General features: G+C 38.4%; 1 protein-coding gene across 2 annotated transcripts in view; it reads right to left on the bottom strand.

Annotated features, from left to right (window-relative positions):
* LOC106874348 (forkhead box protein F1) overlaps positions 1-17,500 on the bottom strand; it is a 93,596-nt gene that overhangs the window by 28,015 nt on the left and 48,081 nt on the right. The window contains exons 2-3 of one of the 2 annotated variants that reach the window (XM_089338603.1): positions 10,174-10,197; positions 5,326-5,418 (exon numbers count right to left, since the gene is read on the bottom strand). In XM_089338603.1, the coding sequence (XP_089194729.1) occupies positions 5,326-5,418; positions 10,174-10,197 (117 nt within the window). The remainder of the gene's footprint in view (positions 1-5,325; positions 5,419-10,173; positions 10,198-17,500) is intronic. The other variant, XM_089338604.1, reaches the window with a different exon arrangement.

The raw sequence follows: 17,500 nt of genomic DNA, 5'->3' as shown, positions 1-17,500 counted from the left end.
ATACGGCATATTCTACACGACACATGGAAAATGCTACTTCAAACATGAGTCCTGATATAGGAAACGTAGCATTATACATCAAATATAGAGATATTTGTCATGGTGCATCAGACATGAAGACGATGTGTCAAACATCACACATCAAACATGATATATTGGTCGCGTTACATCAAACATGCTACAATAGACGTGAAGCATAAACATATTGGTTATGACACATCATACATTTTAAATCAGACATGTAATGAATACATTAAACATCACCCATGAAACATGAAATATCAGACATAAAGACAATATTTCAAACATCACTCATCAAACATGACAATCAGACATATATCAGACATGAAAACATCCCACACCAAACATTGGCCTAACACATGAGATATATTCTTTTCTACTCTAGGCACAAGGCTCGAAATGTTTGGGAGAGGGGGGCCAGTCGATTAGATCGACTCCAGTACGCAACTGGTAACTAATTTATCGACCCCGAAAGGATGAAAGGCAAAGTCGATCTCGGCGGAATTTGAACTCAGAACGTAACAGCAGATGAGATGCCCTAAACGTTTCGCCTCGGCATGCTAACGGTTCTGCCAGCTCGCAGCCATTTCTCGGCTATTAATAACATAATAGAAACTCACCACACACACACATATTCATACTTACGTACATACATACATACATACATACATACATATACCTACATACACACATATATATATACGTAAATACGTACATACATGCACACACATACATGGAGATTATAGTGGTGGTGCGAGGATAGAAGCAGCAGAAGATATCATTACCCCCCCCCCCCCCCCCCCCCCCCCACCCCACCACTACCACCACCACCACCACCGCCGCCGCCGCCGCCGCCTCCACCAGTAGTATTTAAACAGGTGAGAAGTCTGGCGAAACCTTCTTTGCGATGGGAGTCTTTGATTTTTTTTAGAAATCTTCGGGTCTGTACATTGTTATTGTGGAGGGACTGGGAAATGTCACGGCATCTCTCTCTCTCTATCTCTCTCTCTCTCTCACACACAAGCACACACAAGCACACACAAGCACACAGATACGCACACACGCACACATATGAGCTCGCGCAGATGCACACATAGAACAAAATTTAATTAAACACAAATGTACACACAGAATACAAAAATTCAACCTTACATGCATACACACACACACACACACACACACATATATATATATACATACATACATATAGATAGGTAGATAGATAGATAGACAGATAGATAGATAGATAGATAGATAGATAGATAGATAGATAGATAGATAGATAGATAGATAGATAGACAGATAGATAGATAGATAGATTGAATTTGAAGTGGTCGAGTATTTTTTATGAAGAATCTGCTTGCTAGAATGTGTTACAAAAATGGATTATTGAATTACAGGTCTTCAGTACAATTTCCCACGGCCAATTTCGCTCTAACAGACAGAAGGATAGATAGATAGATAGATAGCTAGATAGATAGATAGCTAGATAGATAGATAGAAAGAAAATAGCGAGATGACAGAAACGTTAGCACGCCGGGCAAAATGCTTGGCGGTATTTCGTCTGCCGTGATGTTCTGAGTTCAAATTCCGCCGAGGTCGACTTTGCCTTTCATCCTTTCGGGGTCGATAAATTAAGTACCAGTTACGCATTGGGGCCGATGTAATCAACTTAATCCCTTTTTTTGTCCTTGTTTGTCCCCTCTATGTTTAGCCCCTTGTGGGCAATAAAGAAATACGAAAATAGCGAGATGGTTAGATTGACAGTCAGGCAGGTGGATAGATAAATAGATAAAAAGATAGATAGAACATAGGGTGGTGGACAGACAGGTAGCTAGATGCGTGGATAGCTAGATAGATAAATAGATAGATAGATGGAAAGATTGATGAATAGAAATAGATAGAGGCAAATAAGATTGATAGGTAGATATTCACGAAATAGGCGCGCACGCACACATACATTTGCATGAAGAAGCACGTATATATCTACATGTTCATTTATGTAAGTATATATATATATATTTATATGAGTGCATGTGTGCATGTGTGTGTGTGTGTGTGTATGTGTGTGTGTTTGAGTGTACAGACATACTTATCTATACACACACACACACACACGTACAATTGATTCATGACGAAAAAGACATTAAACAAAACTAAAAAAAAATACGAAGACCTCTCCATCAAAATTTTTCTCCTCATTTTTTTCCTGTGAGTTTCGTTTTTTGAAAGTTAGCTACTCATTGAAGTGAAAAGTGGCAAAAATAAACAAACGGCGGGCCTCCCTGTGCTTAATCCAACAGCCGTGGTGTGTCGGCTGTCGACCATATTTGGAGCAGCGGGTCCGACATGGCGCAAGATGAAAGAACAAAGAGAAAGACAGAAGAAAGTGTGAGGGAAGAATGGAAGTATAATCAACAGCAGGGATGTTTCTTTTGTCTCTTTCCTTCTTTCTCTCCCTCTTCACTCATTTTATTTATTTTTTAACCTTTTTTCTTTCTTCGTTATATCTTCCTTTTTATTTCTCTGGCATTAGGCATTCTTGAGTAGAAACATTTTCTATCAATCTCTTTTCCTCCCTTCTGTCAGGTTTATATCATCTGCAGCTTACAACACACACACACACACACACACATTAATGTGTATAGAAAGTTTTAGAAAACGTGGAGAAAGAGAAAAGACAGAACGTCGTTAGAAAAGAAAAAGAGGGTTGTGTAAAAGAGGGAGGCCACATGGTTGAATGGCGAGGTAGACATCTTAGCTGGAGGGTAAAACAATGTGTCCAACGAGTGTTTGCAATAGAAACATTATGTCTAACATTTGTTCACATCCCGCTGACATCTTCAAAAGAACATGGCGCTCGTCTACCAACGAAAGATGATATAACACTAGAGATGTAGCCGTAGATACGTATCTTCACATGTTATATTCATATTTATATATTCTAGCTGCTTTTTTTGTTTGTTTGTTTGGACAATCCTTTAATGTTAACTTTATAGGTTTCATAAATTTTACGTGATATATTTTATTAAATTTCTAATTTATAATGTTTCACAGATTGTGTTAGTTTTTCTTCTTGATATCATTTTATAGATTTTCTTTCTATATTTCTTGAACTGATAATGATAACATACAGACATCCCACTTCGTCTCTTGTACAGCAGTAACTCTGTCAGATTTGTGCTTATCTTGAAGATCTGTGGTGTGTTAAGTGAATGAAACATAAGTCTGCTGTTTGATAACATCTCATACTGTCACTTGTACGTCTCGAGAAGAATTGCGTGTGTCAGACATACTCCACAGCTAGATGTACAGAAGGAAAACAGTTAGGTGTTTATCAAAAAAATAACCTGCAATCGATTCGAACGTGCGATCTCTGAACTTGGATAACGTCATTTGCTCTGAACAACAATTACTAACAGTATTTTATATCAAGTATTTTAATATTTCGTATTAAGAAGGCGAAGAACTGGCAGAACCGTTACCGCGCTGAAAAAAAAATGCTTCGCGGTATTTCGTCTGCCGCTACGTTCTGAGTTAAAATTCCGTCTTGGTCGACTTTGCCTTTCATCCTTTTGGGGTCGATAAAATAAATACCAGTTTGAACACTGGGGATCTATGTAATTGACTTATCCCCCGAAATTCCTGGCCATGTGCCAGAATTTGGAACCAATATTCCATATCAGGCATCTTGTTTTTATGTCGAAACACTCTTTCTTTCAGTTTATTTTAAATTAAATGATGAATTTAATAAAATAACTTTTGTTATCATTAAGTTGGCGTTTGGAACATAAATTAGCATGAAATTTTGATGGACGATTTTAATTTAGGTCACTTCAACCCTTTTCTTACCAAATTCCCTTCGAAATACACTGCTTTTACCGCGAAAATACTAATAGAATTTAGAAAATAATTCTGTCATTAAGCTGGTGTTTAGAACATAACATGAAATTTTGAAGGAAGGTTTTAATTTAGAATAGATTAAAGCAAGAGGTTTATATTCTAGAGTCAAGGTTGATCTCGGACGAGTTGATCTTACAAGAGTTAAACACCAAATTGAGAAAGGTAAGAGTAATAGGCTCTGACAGGAACCGAACCCTGAAAGTGTAGGACATCGTGTTAGGTATTAGTTCAATTACCTATCCAGCTAGCGTTAATGTAACAAGAAATAAACACATTGTTGGACGCCCAGCAAGTGTTTCACTTACTCTTTTCAGTTCTGAGGGATTGTTTAGCAAGGTTTTCATCGCCCACATTAGGGGTTCGCTCTCAGCTGCGTAAATCAATTTGATATCGCCAAATCTTCGGGAAATCTAAATATTTGAAGATTGATGTTTAGAGAATGTATCACATGACCCAGTGACGTAATGAATGTCTGTCCACGAATAGACACAAGATCTGGGTGATCTTCAACGCATAAATTTTACATGGTGGGATCTTTCTCTCTCTTTCTCATCTATCTGCCTGCCTGCCTGCCTGCCTGCCTGTCTGTCTGTCTGTCTGTCTGTCTGTCTGTCCGTCCGTCTGTCCGTCTATCTATCTCTCTCTCTATCTCTCTATCTATCTATCTATCTATCTATCTATCTATCTATCTATCTATCTATCTATCTATCTATCTGTGTGTGTGTATGTTATTCAGTCTGTCTGTCTATCAGTCAGTCAGTCTGTCTGTCTGTCTAGTTGTCTGTTTGTCTATCTATCTGTCTGTCTTCTTCCCCCGATCTCTCTCTAATTATATATCTCCCTATTTGTGTACACACACTGACACATTATATATTATACATTACACACACATATTTTCCCAAATCATAGTTCCAAGCATGGATCCCCCCCCCCATCACCCCAGTAAGTCTCTCCTCTGAATGACGTTGATCCATCTTTGAGCACCATTCTTTAAATTACTCAAGTTGTGTTTAACAACACCTATCTGCCCGCTTCCCCACCTCTAGATCCAACCCAATTTCTTGTAGCGCTAGCCAATTGTAACTGCAACAATTATCTTGAATCTCAATTTTCCTCGATTCTTTGGTAATAAGCAAGGTTGGCAATAATTCTAATATGATGGAGTGCTTTAGTTCCTTTACAAGAACGATGACTTGCCTTCTCAGGTGTCGCATCTTCAATGCATTAAGTTTTATTTTATCGGAGTAGTATCAGTTTAGTACATTAATATAAGAATATAATAATATAAATAATATAAATAATATGTATATATATATATATATATATATATATATATATATATATATATATAAAATATTCATGTACATAGATGTATGTAGAAGTATATAAGAGGTGTCTTACCAAAATTCCGGGTATCTTTGTACTGTTGGTCTATACCCCGTGTGTATAAAGAACAGGCTGACATGAGTTCGTTCCGCAGATTTCTGGTGGCATCTGGAAAAGGAAAACGTTAAGAAACCGTTGTCAGGTCCAGGTATTTGATGACAACACACACACGCACACACGCACAGAGACACACACACAAACACACAGACACAGACACACACAGACACACACACACACACACACACACACACACACACACACACACACACACACACACACACACACACACACACACACACAAAGACAGTTCTGAGGTTTGTATAATGGTAATAAATGCAGACAATTGTGAGGTTTGCATTATGGTAATACACATACATATGTGTGTGTGTGTGTGTGTGTGTGTGTGTGTGAGTGTGTTTGAGTTTATAAGTAGGTATATACATACATACGCTATACATACATACATTTGTATATACATACATATATACGCACATAAACACGCGCACAAATATATATGGATGCACATCGTTGTGAGATCCGTACAACGATAATACCTACCTATCTATCTATCTATCTATCTATCTATCTATCTATCTATCTATCTATCTATCTATCTATCTACCTATCTATCTATCTATCTATCTATCTATCTATCTATCTATCTATCTATCTATCTATCTATCTATCTATCTATCTATCTACACCACCTGCCGTGAGGCCTGTTTGTATGGCGATATATATTTCGATTCAATTATAAGTCCTGTGTAGAAGACATGAATTGTTGTAGGTTTTATGTAAAGAAAGGATTAGAATAAATGAAACGAGTTGGTTGTGTGGTTAGAGCGCCGGATTGAAGGCCTCTGTTTCTAGTCTCTATTCTCTGAGTTCAAATCTCGTCGCGGTCAACTTTACCTTTATTTTTTCTGGATCCATATAAAAAGTACTAATTTGGAGTGGCGAACTGCCGGAATCGATAGAGCATCGATCAAGATAACTTGCGGTATTTGTTCCGTTTTTTTTTTTTACCATTTGAGTTCAAATCCTGCCATGACCTCCTAGGTAAGTGGTAAACGTGATCTGTTTCGTGGTTTTAACATCACCACTTGGCAACTTGTTGCAGTTTTGTTGCAAACATTCCGACTGCATTCATAGTTTCAGAATTCCCCTCCCATCGTTTCTCTTTTTTCCACCAATCTCGGAAGCCATGCAAAGGGTCAAGGGCTAAAAAAGGATATTTAGAGTGTTGTGTGTCGTGTGACTGTGAGGGGGCCAGGTGCCTTCCTCTGTGTCAGCGAAAGTAATTAACTCTTTATCTTTTACTTGTTTCAGTATTAGACTGCGACCATGCTGGGGCACCACCACCTTGAAGAATTTTAGTCAAATAAGTCGACCCCCAGCACTTATTTTTTTAAAGCCTGGTACTTATTCTGACGGACGCTTTTGTCGAACCGCTAAGTAAATACACCAGTACCAAATCCCAATTGGTGGACACACACACACACGACGGGCTCCTTTCAGTTTCCGTCTGCCAAATCTGTTCACAAGGCTTTGGTTGACACGAGGCTAAGGTGCTACGCAGTGGGACTGAACCACTGCAAACCGTTTCGTTAATTCAAGGATATCCGGTATAATATCAACGGTTTTTCTTCTTTTATCTTGAATTAATTATTAACATTTACTAACGTTGTTAACATAACACTATCCTGTTTCATTAACCATTTCTCAAATTTTAGTAAAAATGTGGTAACATGGGCAAGGGTTATGACTCGCACCTTTGTTGTAAACATTAAAGACGTTTGAATGGTGAAAAGTTCTTCAAGAGATTAATAGGGGTCAGAAAGAAAGAAGAGGAGAGCGGGGGCGAGGTATCCGTGAATATTGGTGAATAAAGTCTAAAACCGGAGGAAATGCCGTTGTCAGGGAATAATTAATTATGTAGAAAAGCTCAAGTTAAATGGCGTCAGTTTGTATAAATACTTAAAGAGAGAGAGGGGTGAGAGAGAGAGAGAGAGAGAGAGAGAGAGAGAGAGAGAGAGAAAAGGAAAGTGACAGTGAGAGAGAGACAGGCAGAGAATCAGGGTCTAAGATCTGAGCAGGTTTTCTTCAATTGGTGTGATTAATATATGTGAAGTTGGGTTAAAGCAGTTGTAGGGCAATGGCGGTAAGAAGGATAAAATGTGAGCAGAGACGGAATTATAGGAGGAGGCAGTTTAGGAGGGGGGGGGGGAGATTAGGTGGGGCGTTTAGTATGGGATTATGAGAGAGGAGATACAGTAGGAGTGGCCTAGAAGAGGGTGCCGTGTGTTGATATGGCAAGTGTGGGAGGAGACAGTGGACGGATTGGATGAGGGCGTATGGATGTTGTTAGAATTGGTTATAAAGAAATGGCGGGAGTGGGAGGAGACACACCAAGATTGAATAAAGGCAGGTGGCGGGGGGGGGGGGGAGGTTAGTTTGCTAGTCAAAAAGAGTAGCAAACGTAATAGCATCGGTACAAGAAATTGAGGAGGGGAAAACCCAACTGGGTCCCGCTGGTTGTTGCATGTTGCAGAAGGAAACTTTACCAATTTGTTGAAGGTCTTCTTTTGAATGCAGTCTCGGATATTGGTGTGCATGTGTTTCTTTGTTTGTGTGTGTGTGTGTGTGTGTGTGTGTATGTGTGTGTGTGTGTATGTGTGTGTGTATGTGTGTGTGTGTGTGTGTGTGTGTGTGTGTGTGTGTGCGTGCGTGTGTGTGTGTGTAGCACCACTGACCCATAAATGTGAGCAGTATTCTGGTTTAGGTCCTGTTTTGTAGATAGGAGTCAGCTAAAATATTTGATGTGCCTCCAGCTACACGCACGCACACACACACACACACACACACACAGACACACGAACACACACACGAACACACACACGTACGTGTCTGCGACATAACGGTTCAGCGGAAAGAATTCGATAAAATATGCAACAGACTTGAAATAATTACTAGGGGTCGACTGAACCCATCAAGGCTGTGCCCCAGCATGACCGTAGTCCAACGACTGAAACAGGTAAAAGAATAAATGAAGAGAGAGAGAGAGAGAGAGAGAGAGGGGGCAGTGGGTGTTGAAGGAAAGGGGAGGGGCAGAATTAATTGTTTAGCTGACGTCTTGAAGTCGGTGGAAGGTTTTTCAAGTTTAATGACCAAAGTTTGGCATTTTTATGGTAGAATAAATGGGTTTCAGAATTTCAAGATTGTTTAGCATCGTTGGGAGTCACTGGTGGAATATTGGACTGGAAAGTAAACATGGGTGGATCGGAGGGCTGTGAACGTACGCAGACATGTGTGTATTTGTATGTATATAAGAATACATGTGTGTACGTCAGAATTAAATATATGGACATGTATGTATTTCTGTGTGCATGTATATATATATATATATATATATATATATATATATATATATATGTATGCATGTATGTATGTATACAAATATATACGTCAAGCTATATATCTATCTATCTGTCTATTTGTCCGTCTCTCTCTCTCTCTCTCTCTCTCTCTCTCTCTCTCTCTCTCTCTCTCTCTCTCTCTCTATCTATGTATATATGTATCTATCTGTGTTGGCCGCCAACACAAATTGTTCCAACCCTTAGATAACTACTTACGGCTAAGTAGACTGCGCTAGTTGAGAATTAAGGGTCCGGGCTATTGATGCATTTCCGTTCCCACAGCAGAATATGAATGCCAAGGCTAGTTAACTCCCTCCCCACCCTCGCGGCCATTGGAGCCTTCTCTTTTAGTTTAGCCCTTTCTTCGATCTTCGAGATTCGAATCAGCTGAACCTCTTGGAAAGGAGTTGCACAAATTAATCGAAGGCCTCTACTTTCACTTTCAAACATAACAACAAGGAAAAGATTTCGGGTTCGAATCTTGGCGTCGTCTGAACAATATCAAAGCATACATATAAACAATAACAACAACAGTAACATCATTATGCGTTTGCGAGTGAAATATTTCCACATCTGTATATTTCAATAGATCTCAACGCTTCTAAAAAAAAGCAAACTTTGTTTACATACATCGTAATTTCACATATAGCGTCTATAAAAGCTATATTTATAAGTTCAAAAAATTGCTGAAGAATTTGTCGTAGTCAGTTTAGCTTAAAGGTAAAGCACCATGACCGGTAATTGCAGCGATGTGAGTTCGTGTCTCATTGCTGGCAAATTTTGCTGCAATACAAGGATTTCTATCCTTTTTTATGTTATTCAGCATTATTATTATTATTATTATTATTATTATGATGCATCTGAGAGTAAAATATTTCCACATCTGTATATTTCAATACATCTCAACGCTTCCAAAAAAAAGCAAACTTTTCTTTACATACATCGTAATTTAAAAATAATAAGCTTTCTACTCTAAGCACAAGGCTTCAGATTTGTGGGGAGGGGGACTAGTCGGTTACATCGATCCCAGTGTTTCGCTGGTACTTAATTTATTGACCCCCAAAAGGATGAAAAGCAATGTCGACCCTGGCGGCATTTGAACCCGGAACGTAAAGACAGACGAAATACCGCTAAGCATTTTGCCCGTCGTGCTCACGTTTCTGCCAGCTCGCCACCACAAGAGTAGTAATACTAACAACAACAACAACAACAACGCCATGACAAATAGAGACATACAAAATACACATGCACCAAAGATTATAAACTGATTTCGAGGTTGTGTAGATAGAGGAAGTGGGCTTAGAGCATAAAGTAAATTACACTGAGGTGATTGATGTTAGAGATAGGGGTTCGAATCTTACTAGACTCTCATATTTTATTCACTTCTACGTTCGTTTTACTTGTCTGCAAAACAGTGTTTTAGAAAGCAATGAAAATATATATTTACCGTTTAATCCTAGTTTACCCATCACTAAAAGAGAAAGAAATTCAATTATTGAGACTATGTTTGGATAGGTGTGTGTGTGTGTATATATATATATATATATATACTTATATATTATATATATACTTATATATTATATATATATATATATATATATATACACATGCACACACATGGGGAAGAATATGATAAACACACGATGCAATTTATATCATTCGTTCCCTACGTACGTTTCACCATTGTGGATATTTGTATCGTCTGCAGTGGAAGGTTCAAGAGCAATTGGGGGGTCTACGTGCAACTCTTGATGCATCAACTGCAGTCGTAAATCTAAATATACACACAAAAAATACTACATACCCAAACACACACATATATGTATACACATAGATATATGTGTGTGTGTGTGTATGCGTGTATATATGTTAATATGCATGGGTCTACAACAGCCTGTATCTAAATACACACACACACACACACACACACGTGTGTTGATCTTCATTCAGTCTATCAACTTCTCTTTCAATGTACGCGCGTGTAGTGGTATATATGTGAGCGTATGTGTGTCTGCATGTGTGTGTGTGTGTGTGTATGTGTGTGTGTGTGTGCGTGTGTGGCCGCTATACAAAAGAAATGGTTGAAATATAAAAGACAAAAAAGAAAGAAAGAGAGAGAGTTTGTGTGTGTGTGTGTGTGTGTGTGTGTGTTGAAAGACATAAGTGTCAGACTTACAAAAGAGTATCTGTTTAGGTGGTGGTGGTGGTGGTGGTGAGGATGACCAAGGCGATGATGGTGGTGTGTTGTTGTTGTTGGTGATTGTGATGATGATGATGGTGACGATGATGAGGATGATGACGACGGTGGTGGTGATGATGATGATGATGTACTGGTGTTTGATGTGGCGGTGGTGATGGTGGTAGTGATGGTAATTATGCTGCTGCTGATGGTGATGATGGTGGTGATGATAGAAACTCGTGAGAGAGGCTTTACACTGTTTTCGGCCTTGCCTGTCCCTTGTTGTTGTTGTAAACAGAGAACCAATAACAAGATAAACAACAACTACAAAAAAAGATGCCAGATATGACAACGACAACGGCAACAACAAGTCGAGGCAATAGCGTGTATAAGTCACTGGACCACGCTAGAAATAGCAACAAAATGCTGTTATATCATACACTGCTGTTTTAATAAACGAGAAGGAAAAATAGCAACACGTGGTCTTAAATACTGGATATTTGACCAATAGGCAGGGTGGTCGTGGTTGGAAAGTCTTTGATCAAAACTATGTTACGTCTAAATGAACAACATCAATAAGAAGAATACTGTCATGAACGACTCTAGCAACAACAACAGTAAACGTTTCTCGTGTTGGCAGAAAAGATGAAATTTTTCTTTTTAAGGAGATGGGGATGAGTCGATTAGATTGACCCCAGTGTTTCACTGGTACTTAATTTATCGACCCCGAAGGGATGAAAGGCAAAGTCGACCTCTGGGGAATTTGAACTTAGAACGTAAAGACACACGAAATGCCGCTAAGCATTTCGTCCGGCGTGCTAACGATTCTGCCAGCTCATTAACTTAATAATGATAATCCTTTCTACTAAAGTACTAAAGGCACAAGGCCTGAAATTTTGGAGGAGGAGACTCGTCGATTGCATCGACCCCAGTACGCAACTGGTACTTAATTTATCTACCCCCGAAAGGATGAAAGACAAAGTCAACCTCTGCAGAATTTGAACTCAAAACGTGAAGGCATACGAAGTGCAGCTAAGCATTTTGCTTGGATCGCTAACGAGTCAGCCAGCTCGCCATCTTAAATAATAATAACAAGAAGAACAACAACAAAGTAACGAGATGAAAGAAGAAAAGAAAAAGGAAGATTGTGAAATGGTTGTCATGCAAACATTCTATGTTAGTTATATTCTAAAAGGGGTGGTCTGTGTACAAACAGGCACACAATAATGTAACAATAGTACGGTAGATCAAAAGTATATTGTCGATGCAGCAGACATTATCTGGTATAGAACTCTGAGTTTCAATGGATAGACAGATATGGTGGCAAAGGTGACAGTCTACTCCGAGTTTTATTTTGGGCTGAGATGTGCTCGACTGTTCGAACAGCCCAGACGAAGCAAACTTCAAAAGTAGTGTCAACTTTAATACTTATATCTCTCTCTCTTTCTCTCCCTCTGTCTGGGTGTAATATGTGTGTGTGTGTGTGTAGAAGGAGGCAAATGTCGCCTCTTCACCCTAACCCCAAACTTAACCATACCACTGTCGTGACCATTTGCTCACCTCTTTCTAATTAAAGATGTCATCATCATCATCATCATCATCATCATCATCATCATCATCATCATCATCAACAGCAGCCGCAGCGACAAAGTCGTCACCATTATCGTTTTCATCATTGTCATCGGTGCCACCACCACCATCATCATCATCACCACCAGCATCATCATCATCATCGTCACATCCACTTTCCCAGCAGTGACAACATCCCTTCACGACCTCCATCGTCACCCCTACCACTACCACCACCGTACTCGTCATAACCATCACAATCATCACTACCACAAGCACCCAATCCCCCTTCATCATCATCATCATCATCATCATCATCGTCGTCGTCGTCGTCGTCGTCACTTTAACGGTTCACTATTATTTGTTTACATATATTTCTTCACCTTCTTTATTGGTCGTTTCGAATTCTTCCGTCCACCCCTCCGCCCCTCCACCATTCAGAATGCCGTCACTGTTAGAGAAATCTGTTTACTGGGTAAACTGAGTCATTAAGTTCAGAGAGGGAATTGGTAACTGGAGACAACGCCGCCGCCGCCGCTGCCACCATCGTTTGTATAATCATCACTGCCACTACAACCACCACCACCACCACCGCCATTTTTCTCCGTCTCCTCCTCCTCCTCTTCACCATCATCATCATCATCATCATCATCATCACCCCCCCCCCCACCAGTGGCGGCTGGGTCACAATATTCTTTGACGGATAAATTCTTTGAAACGGGTGATATTTTGCTGAGGGAAAAGGAATTCAACATCTGATGTCCCATCCCCGGTCAGTGACCAAAATCTGTTCATTTTCTGGTTCCTGATATGTAATAAGATTTACTATTTTTGGTATCATTCACAGAACACATCATTTTCTTTTCCTTCTGGTTTTCACATTGTGACAGAGGTTGATTCGTTTGGTTAAGGCAAACGTAATTCTTTAACCTTCACTATAAAGCATTCGGTAGACGTTCAAATCAGGATGAATACTCAAAACATGCACAAATACTCTGCTGATGTTGTTGAAATTCTAACGAAGGAGTCTTGGATCTAGGTTAGAAACCGGCTCATTCTTCAGAGGAAAGAAATCTAAAAATAAAACTAAATAACAACACACGCAAATTCCAAAACATCCACCCACACACAAACACACACTTGCACGCGCACTCTCTTTCTCATGTGCATGCATACATGCATACACACACATACACACACATACATACAAGGAAGACTGTCCATAAACATGAATGATAGATATTGCCAAGTTTTCAAACATCCTCCAAAATCTACAGTTTTATAGTTTACCATTTAAAGTACCAATTTATCATCTGAAGTACCACATTCCAATTTAAAGTAACAATTTTCCATTTTAAGGTGCCACATTATATAACTGTGACGTAAGAATGCTAAAAGCTATGAGCCTTAACTAAAGTTTTCCCTCCGATACTTAAAAACCCAGATCCATTACTTTCAGGTCATCCCACCCAAATGTTGATAACCAAGATATTGTATTTTCCTGATAACCAAGATATTGTATTTTCTCTGTCAACTCTCTGATTCATCAACTTGCAATGCGAAACAGGAACTAGAACCGAAGAACAGACAAAGAATAGTCACCATTCTAGATGCAGTTGTGATAGTAAGAACGCAGAAGAGAACCAAAAAACGAAAAATGCTTCTTGCACGTATGCTCACTCTCTTCTCGCTCTTTTTCTTCGCTGCTCCTCCACACACATGTGCTTCTGTGCTTGTACTTCGCATATATATATATATATATATATATATATATATATATATATATATATATATATGCATGCAAACACATACACATACAAGAAGACAAATGGTTTAAAGTTTCACTACAGCTGTTTCAGACGCATTTTTTTTTATTATTGATGAATAGTTCGATCGCATCATGAAAAAATCGTATTCGTCAGGGGATTAAGAATTTGGTTCAGATAAAAAATACAATATGTGGATTGACCCTCTTCGTTAGTCATCGTTGAAGAGAGTGAAAGCACGGCGAGAGTCGTGTTTTCACCCTCTTCAACGATGACTAACAGAGAGCGTCTGTACATCTCTATATAGATCCTTGTCTGCTCTCTATCTATCTATCTATCTATCTATCTATCTATCTATCTATCTATCTATCTATCTATCTATATACAGTGAGAGAGGGAGACATTACATCATTGAGGAATCATTTTAGGTATTTAATTATATCCTACAAAACTCTTATGTTCCCTTTACGTATATTTTTTGGAAATAACGAAATTTTGGTCGCACCTCTGTGACCTTCCCACTGACTCAGTTTTATCATTACATTTGTTAAAAATTAATTACAAGTCCGTATTTTAACAGTCCTCAATGGTTCCTTCCATGCGTTCTCTAAGTGTTTCTATCAAATGACTTTGCCATTAAAAAAAAATTGTGCGGAAGTGATTTGTAGATGTGCGATTGAATTCCACAATATCGCTGATGATAAATTTTGTCTGCTATGAAGAAAGGAGTCTCGACATAACATGGAGAACATTTGTCCTTCTCTATCAAGACTGAATAGACCCTTTTTATCACTTCTATTCAAAAGAGCTCCAGAAAGTGCTGAATTGGTTGGACTAAACCAACTTAGTCACTTAACTAAATATGTTAACCACCAAGGTTATTTTAATTAAATCCTGCTTCAATTGCTAATACCGGACAATTATATTTAATATTTAAACAGCACTGTCCAGTTGTTGTACTGATGACGTGTCATTGTTTAACGGATTCTTCACCCCACGGTCGGCGGGACGAAGGACAAGCTATGTCTACTACGCAACATAGAGCAAATTCCATCCACGACGCCTTTAGATAGAAAATTACCTTTATTCGGCATCGAGTTATGAATAGAGCACATACCCACCAACGGAACCCGAGCCATGTATATTCCACATAGATGCCATCAGAAAAGATGCCACCGTGTCGGGAAACTGCCAAAATAAACATTATAATAACAGACCAGGTAAGAGGAATCAAGAATGTGTCTGAAATGTGCCAGCCTCAAGAACGGTGCGAACACATTCAGTACTTAACCTTCCAAATAAAGTTATCTGGTTACACACCAAACGATAGGACCAAGAAAAGGTTTGAAATTATTCTTAAATTAGTTGCAAATGGCGAATGACCATTTTATTCTAAAAAAAATTGAATAAGGGTTATTAGAGGCAACAAAAAAACAATTAAGGTCGTCAATGGGGTATCGTAACAGTGAGTGAGATAGTCTAATGATTGCTGATGTTACACTCAATAATGAATTAGCTTTTAGGATTAAGAAAATCCATTGAGATATTGAGATCAGCATTAAATTCGTAGAAAAACAGGTAGGTCGATCGGATAGATCATCTCTATGTTCTATTGTTTTTGATAGAAACACATATATATATCCTTTAAACACTAGTTTAAAGGATATATATATATATATATATATATATATATATATATATATATATAATTTAGAGAAGAACCATCGAGATACAATTCAAACAACGAAGGAGACCAATAACCATCCAGAAAAGCGTACTCTACAAAATACTTATTTAAAAATCTATAAAATCTAAAAGAAAAGTATAAAATCCATTGAAATCTATAAAATACTAGACTTAAAATTTAATTCAACTTAGTAAATTGATAAACGTAAAAACTGACGAAATACGGCAAAGTATTTGGCCCGGTGTGCTAACGATTCTGCCAGCTCTCAGCCTCAATAATGAAAATCTTTTCTACTCTAGGCTCAAGGGCCTGAAATTTGTGGGGAGGGGCGTAGTCGATTACATCAACCTCAGTGTTTCACTGGTACTTAATTTATCAACTCGGAAAGGATGAAAGGCAAAGTCGATCTCGGTGGAATTTGAACACAGAACGTAGCGGCAGACAGAATACAGCTGAGCATTTCGCCCGGCGCGCTAACGATTCTGCCAGATCGCAGAATTAACAACAACAACAACAACAACAGCAACAACGATAATAATAATAATAATAATAATATATGTATATATATATATATATATATATATATATATATATATATATATATATATACACGCATATACATTTGTGTATATACATACATAGATACATATAAATAAACATACACATATTTGTGGGTAATGTGTGTGTATGTGTATGTGTGTATGTGTGTGTGTGTGTGTGTGTGTGTGTGTGTGTGTTTGCGCTGCATAAGTATTGTAAAAGTAATGCAAGTAATTTCTGTCTTCACAGAGCGATCGAACCTGAAAATGAATACCGATCGGACAACTGGGCAATATGTGAAGCGGAAAAATAAGCAACGAATCTGCAAATTCAATTACACACACACACACACACACACACATCAGGATAATTGGGCGGCAGACAAAATCCATCGCTCGGTTCAGCGCAACTACTTGGCTCTTGGCTGCCCTCAACGAACGGCACTCTATTGCTTGCGAACATAATGTATGCGTATATGAATATATGCATGTACGTATATGCATATGTTTATATCACACACACACAGAGGCATCCACGATTTTAATTCAAGCACCAAGAGCAGTGAGAGAAAAAAAGAACGCAATACGTTTTAGAATTCAGAGTAAAATTGTTTTTATTTTGAAGACAAGCAATTAGGACAGATTTTTATTTTGAAGACACCATATTCAGACAGTTTTTTATAATAGGACAAAAAGAGTGAGGGGGAGAGAGAGAGAGAGAGAGGGAGAGAGAGAGAGAGAGAGAGAGAGAGAGAGAGAGAGAGAGAGAGAAGTTGATGAAGAGAAAGAGGTAGGCCAACAAAACAGACCAAGAGACAGATACAATATGGAATCATATCACGTTCATTGATATTTTGGCAACAATAAAATTATAGTTTGACGTCGAACTTCTGTCATTGTTTTCCTTTACAGATTGAACACAGAATATATTCAACAGGTACGCCGCGATGTGTATACTAAGAAAATATATATACAGACATATATATATGTGTGTGTGTATGTTTATATATATATATATATATATATATATATAT

Source organism: Octopus bimaculoides, chromosome 20 (genome assembly GCF_046866305.1).
Source record: "Octopus bimaculoides isolate indiv1 chromosome 20, ASM4686630v1, whole genome shotgun sequence".
Classification (NCBI taxonomy): Eukaryota; Metazoa; Mollusca; class Cephalopoda; order Octopoda; family Octopodidae; genus Octopus; species Octopus bimaculoides.
This window is presented reverse-complemented; position numbering and strand designations above follow the sequence as displayed.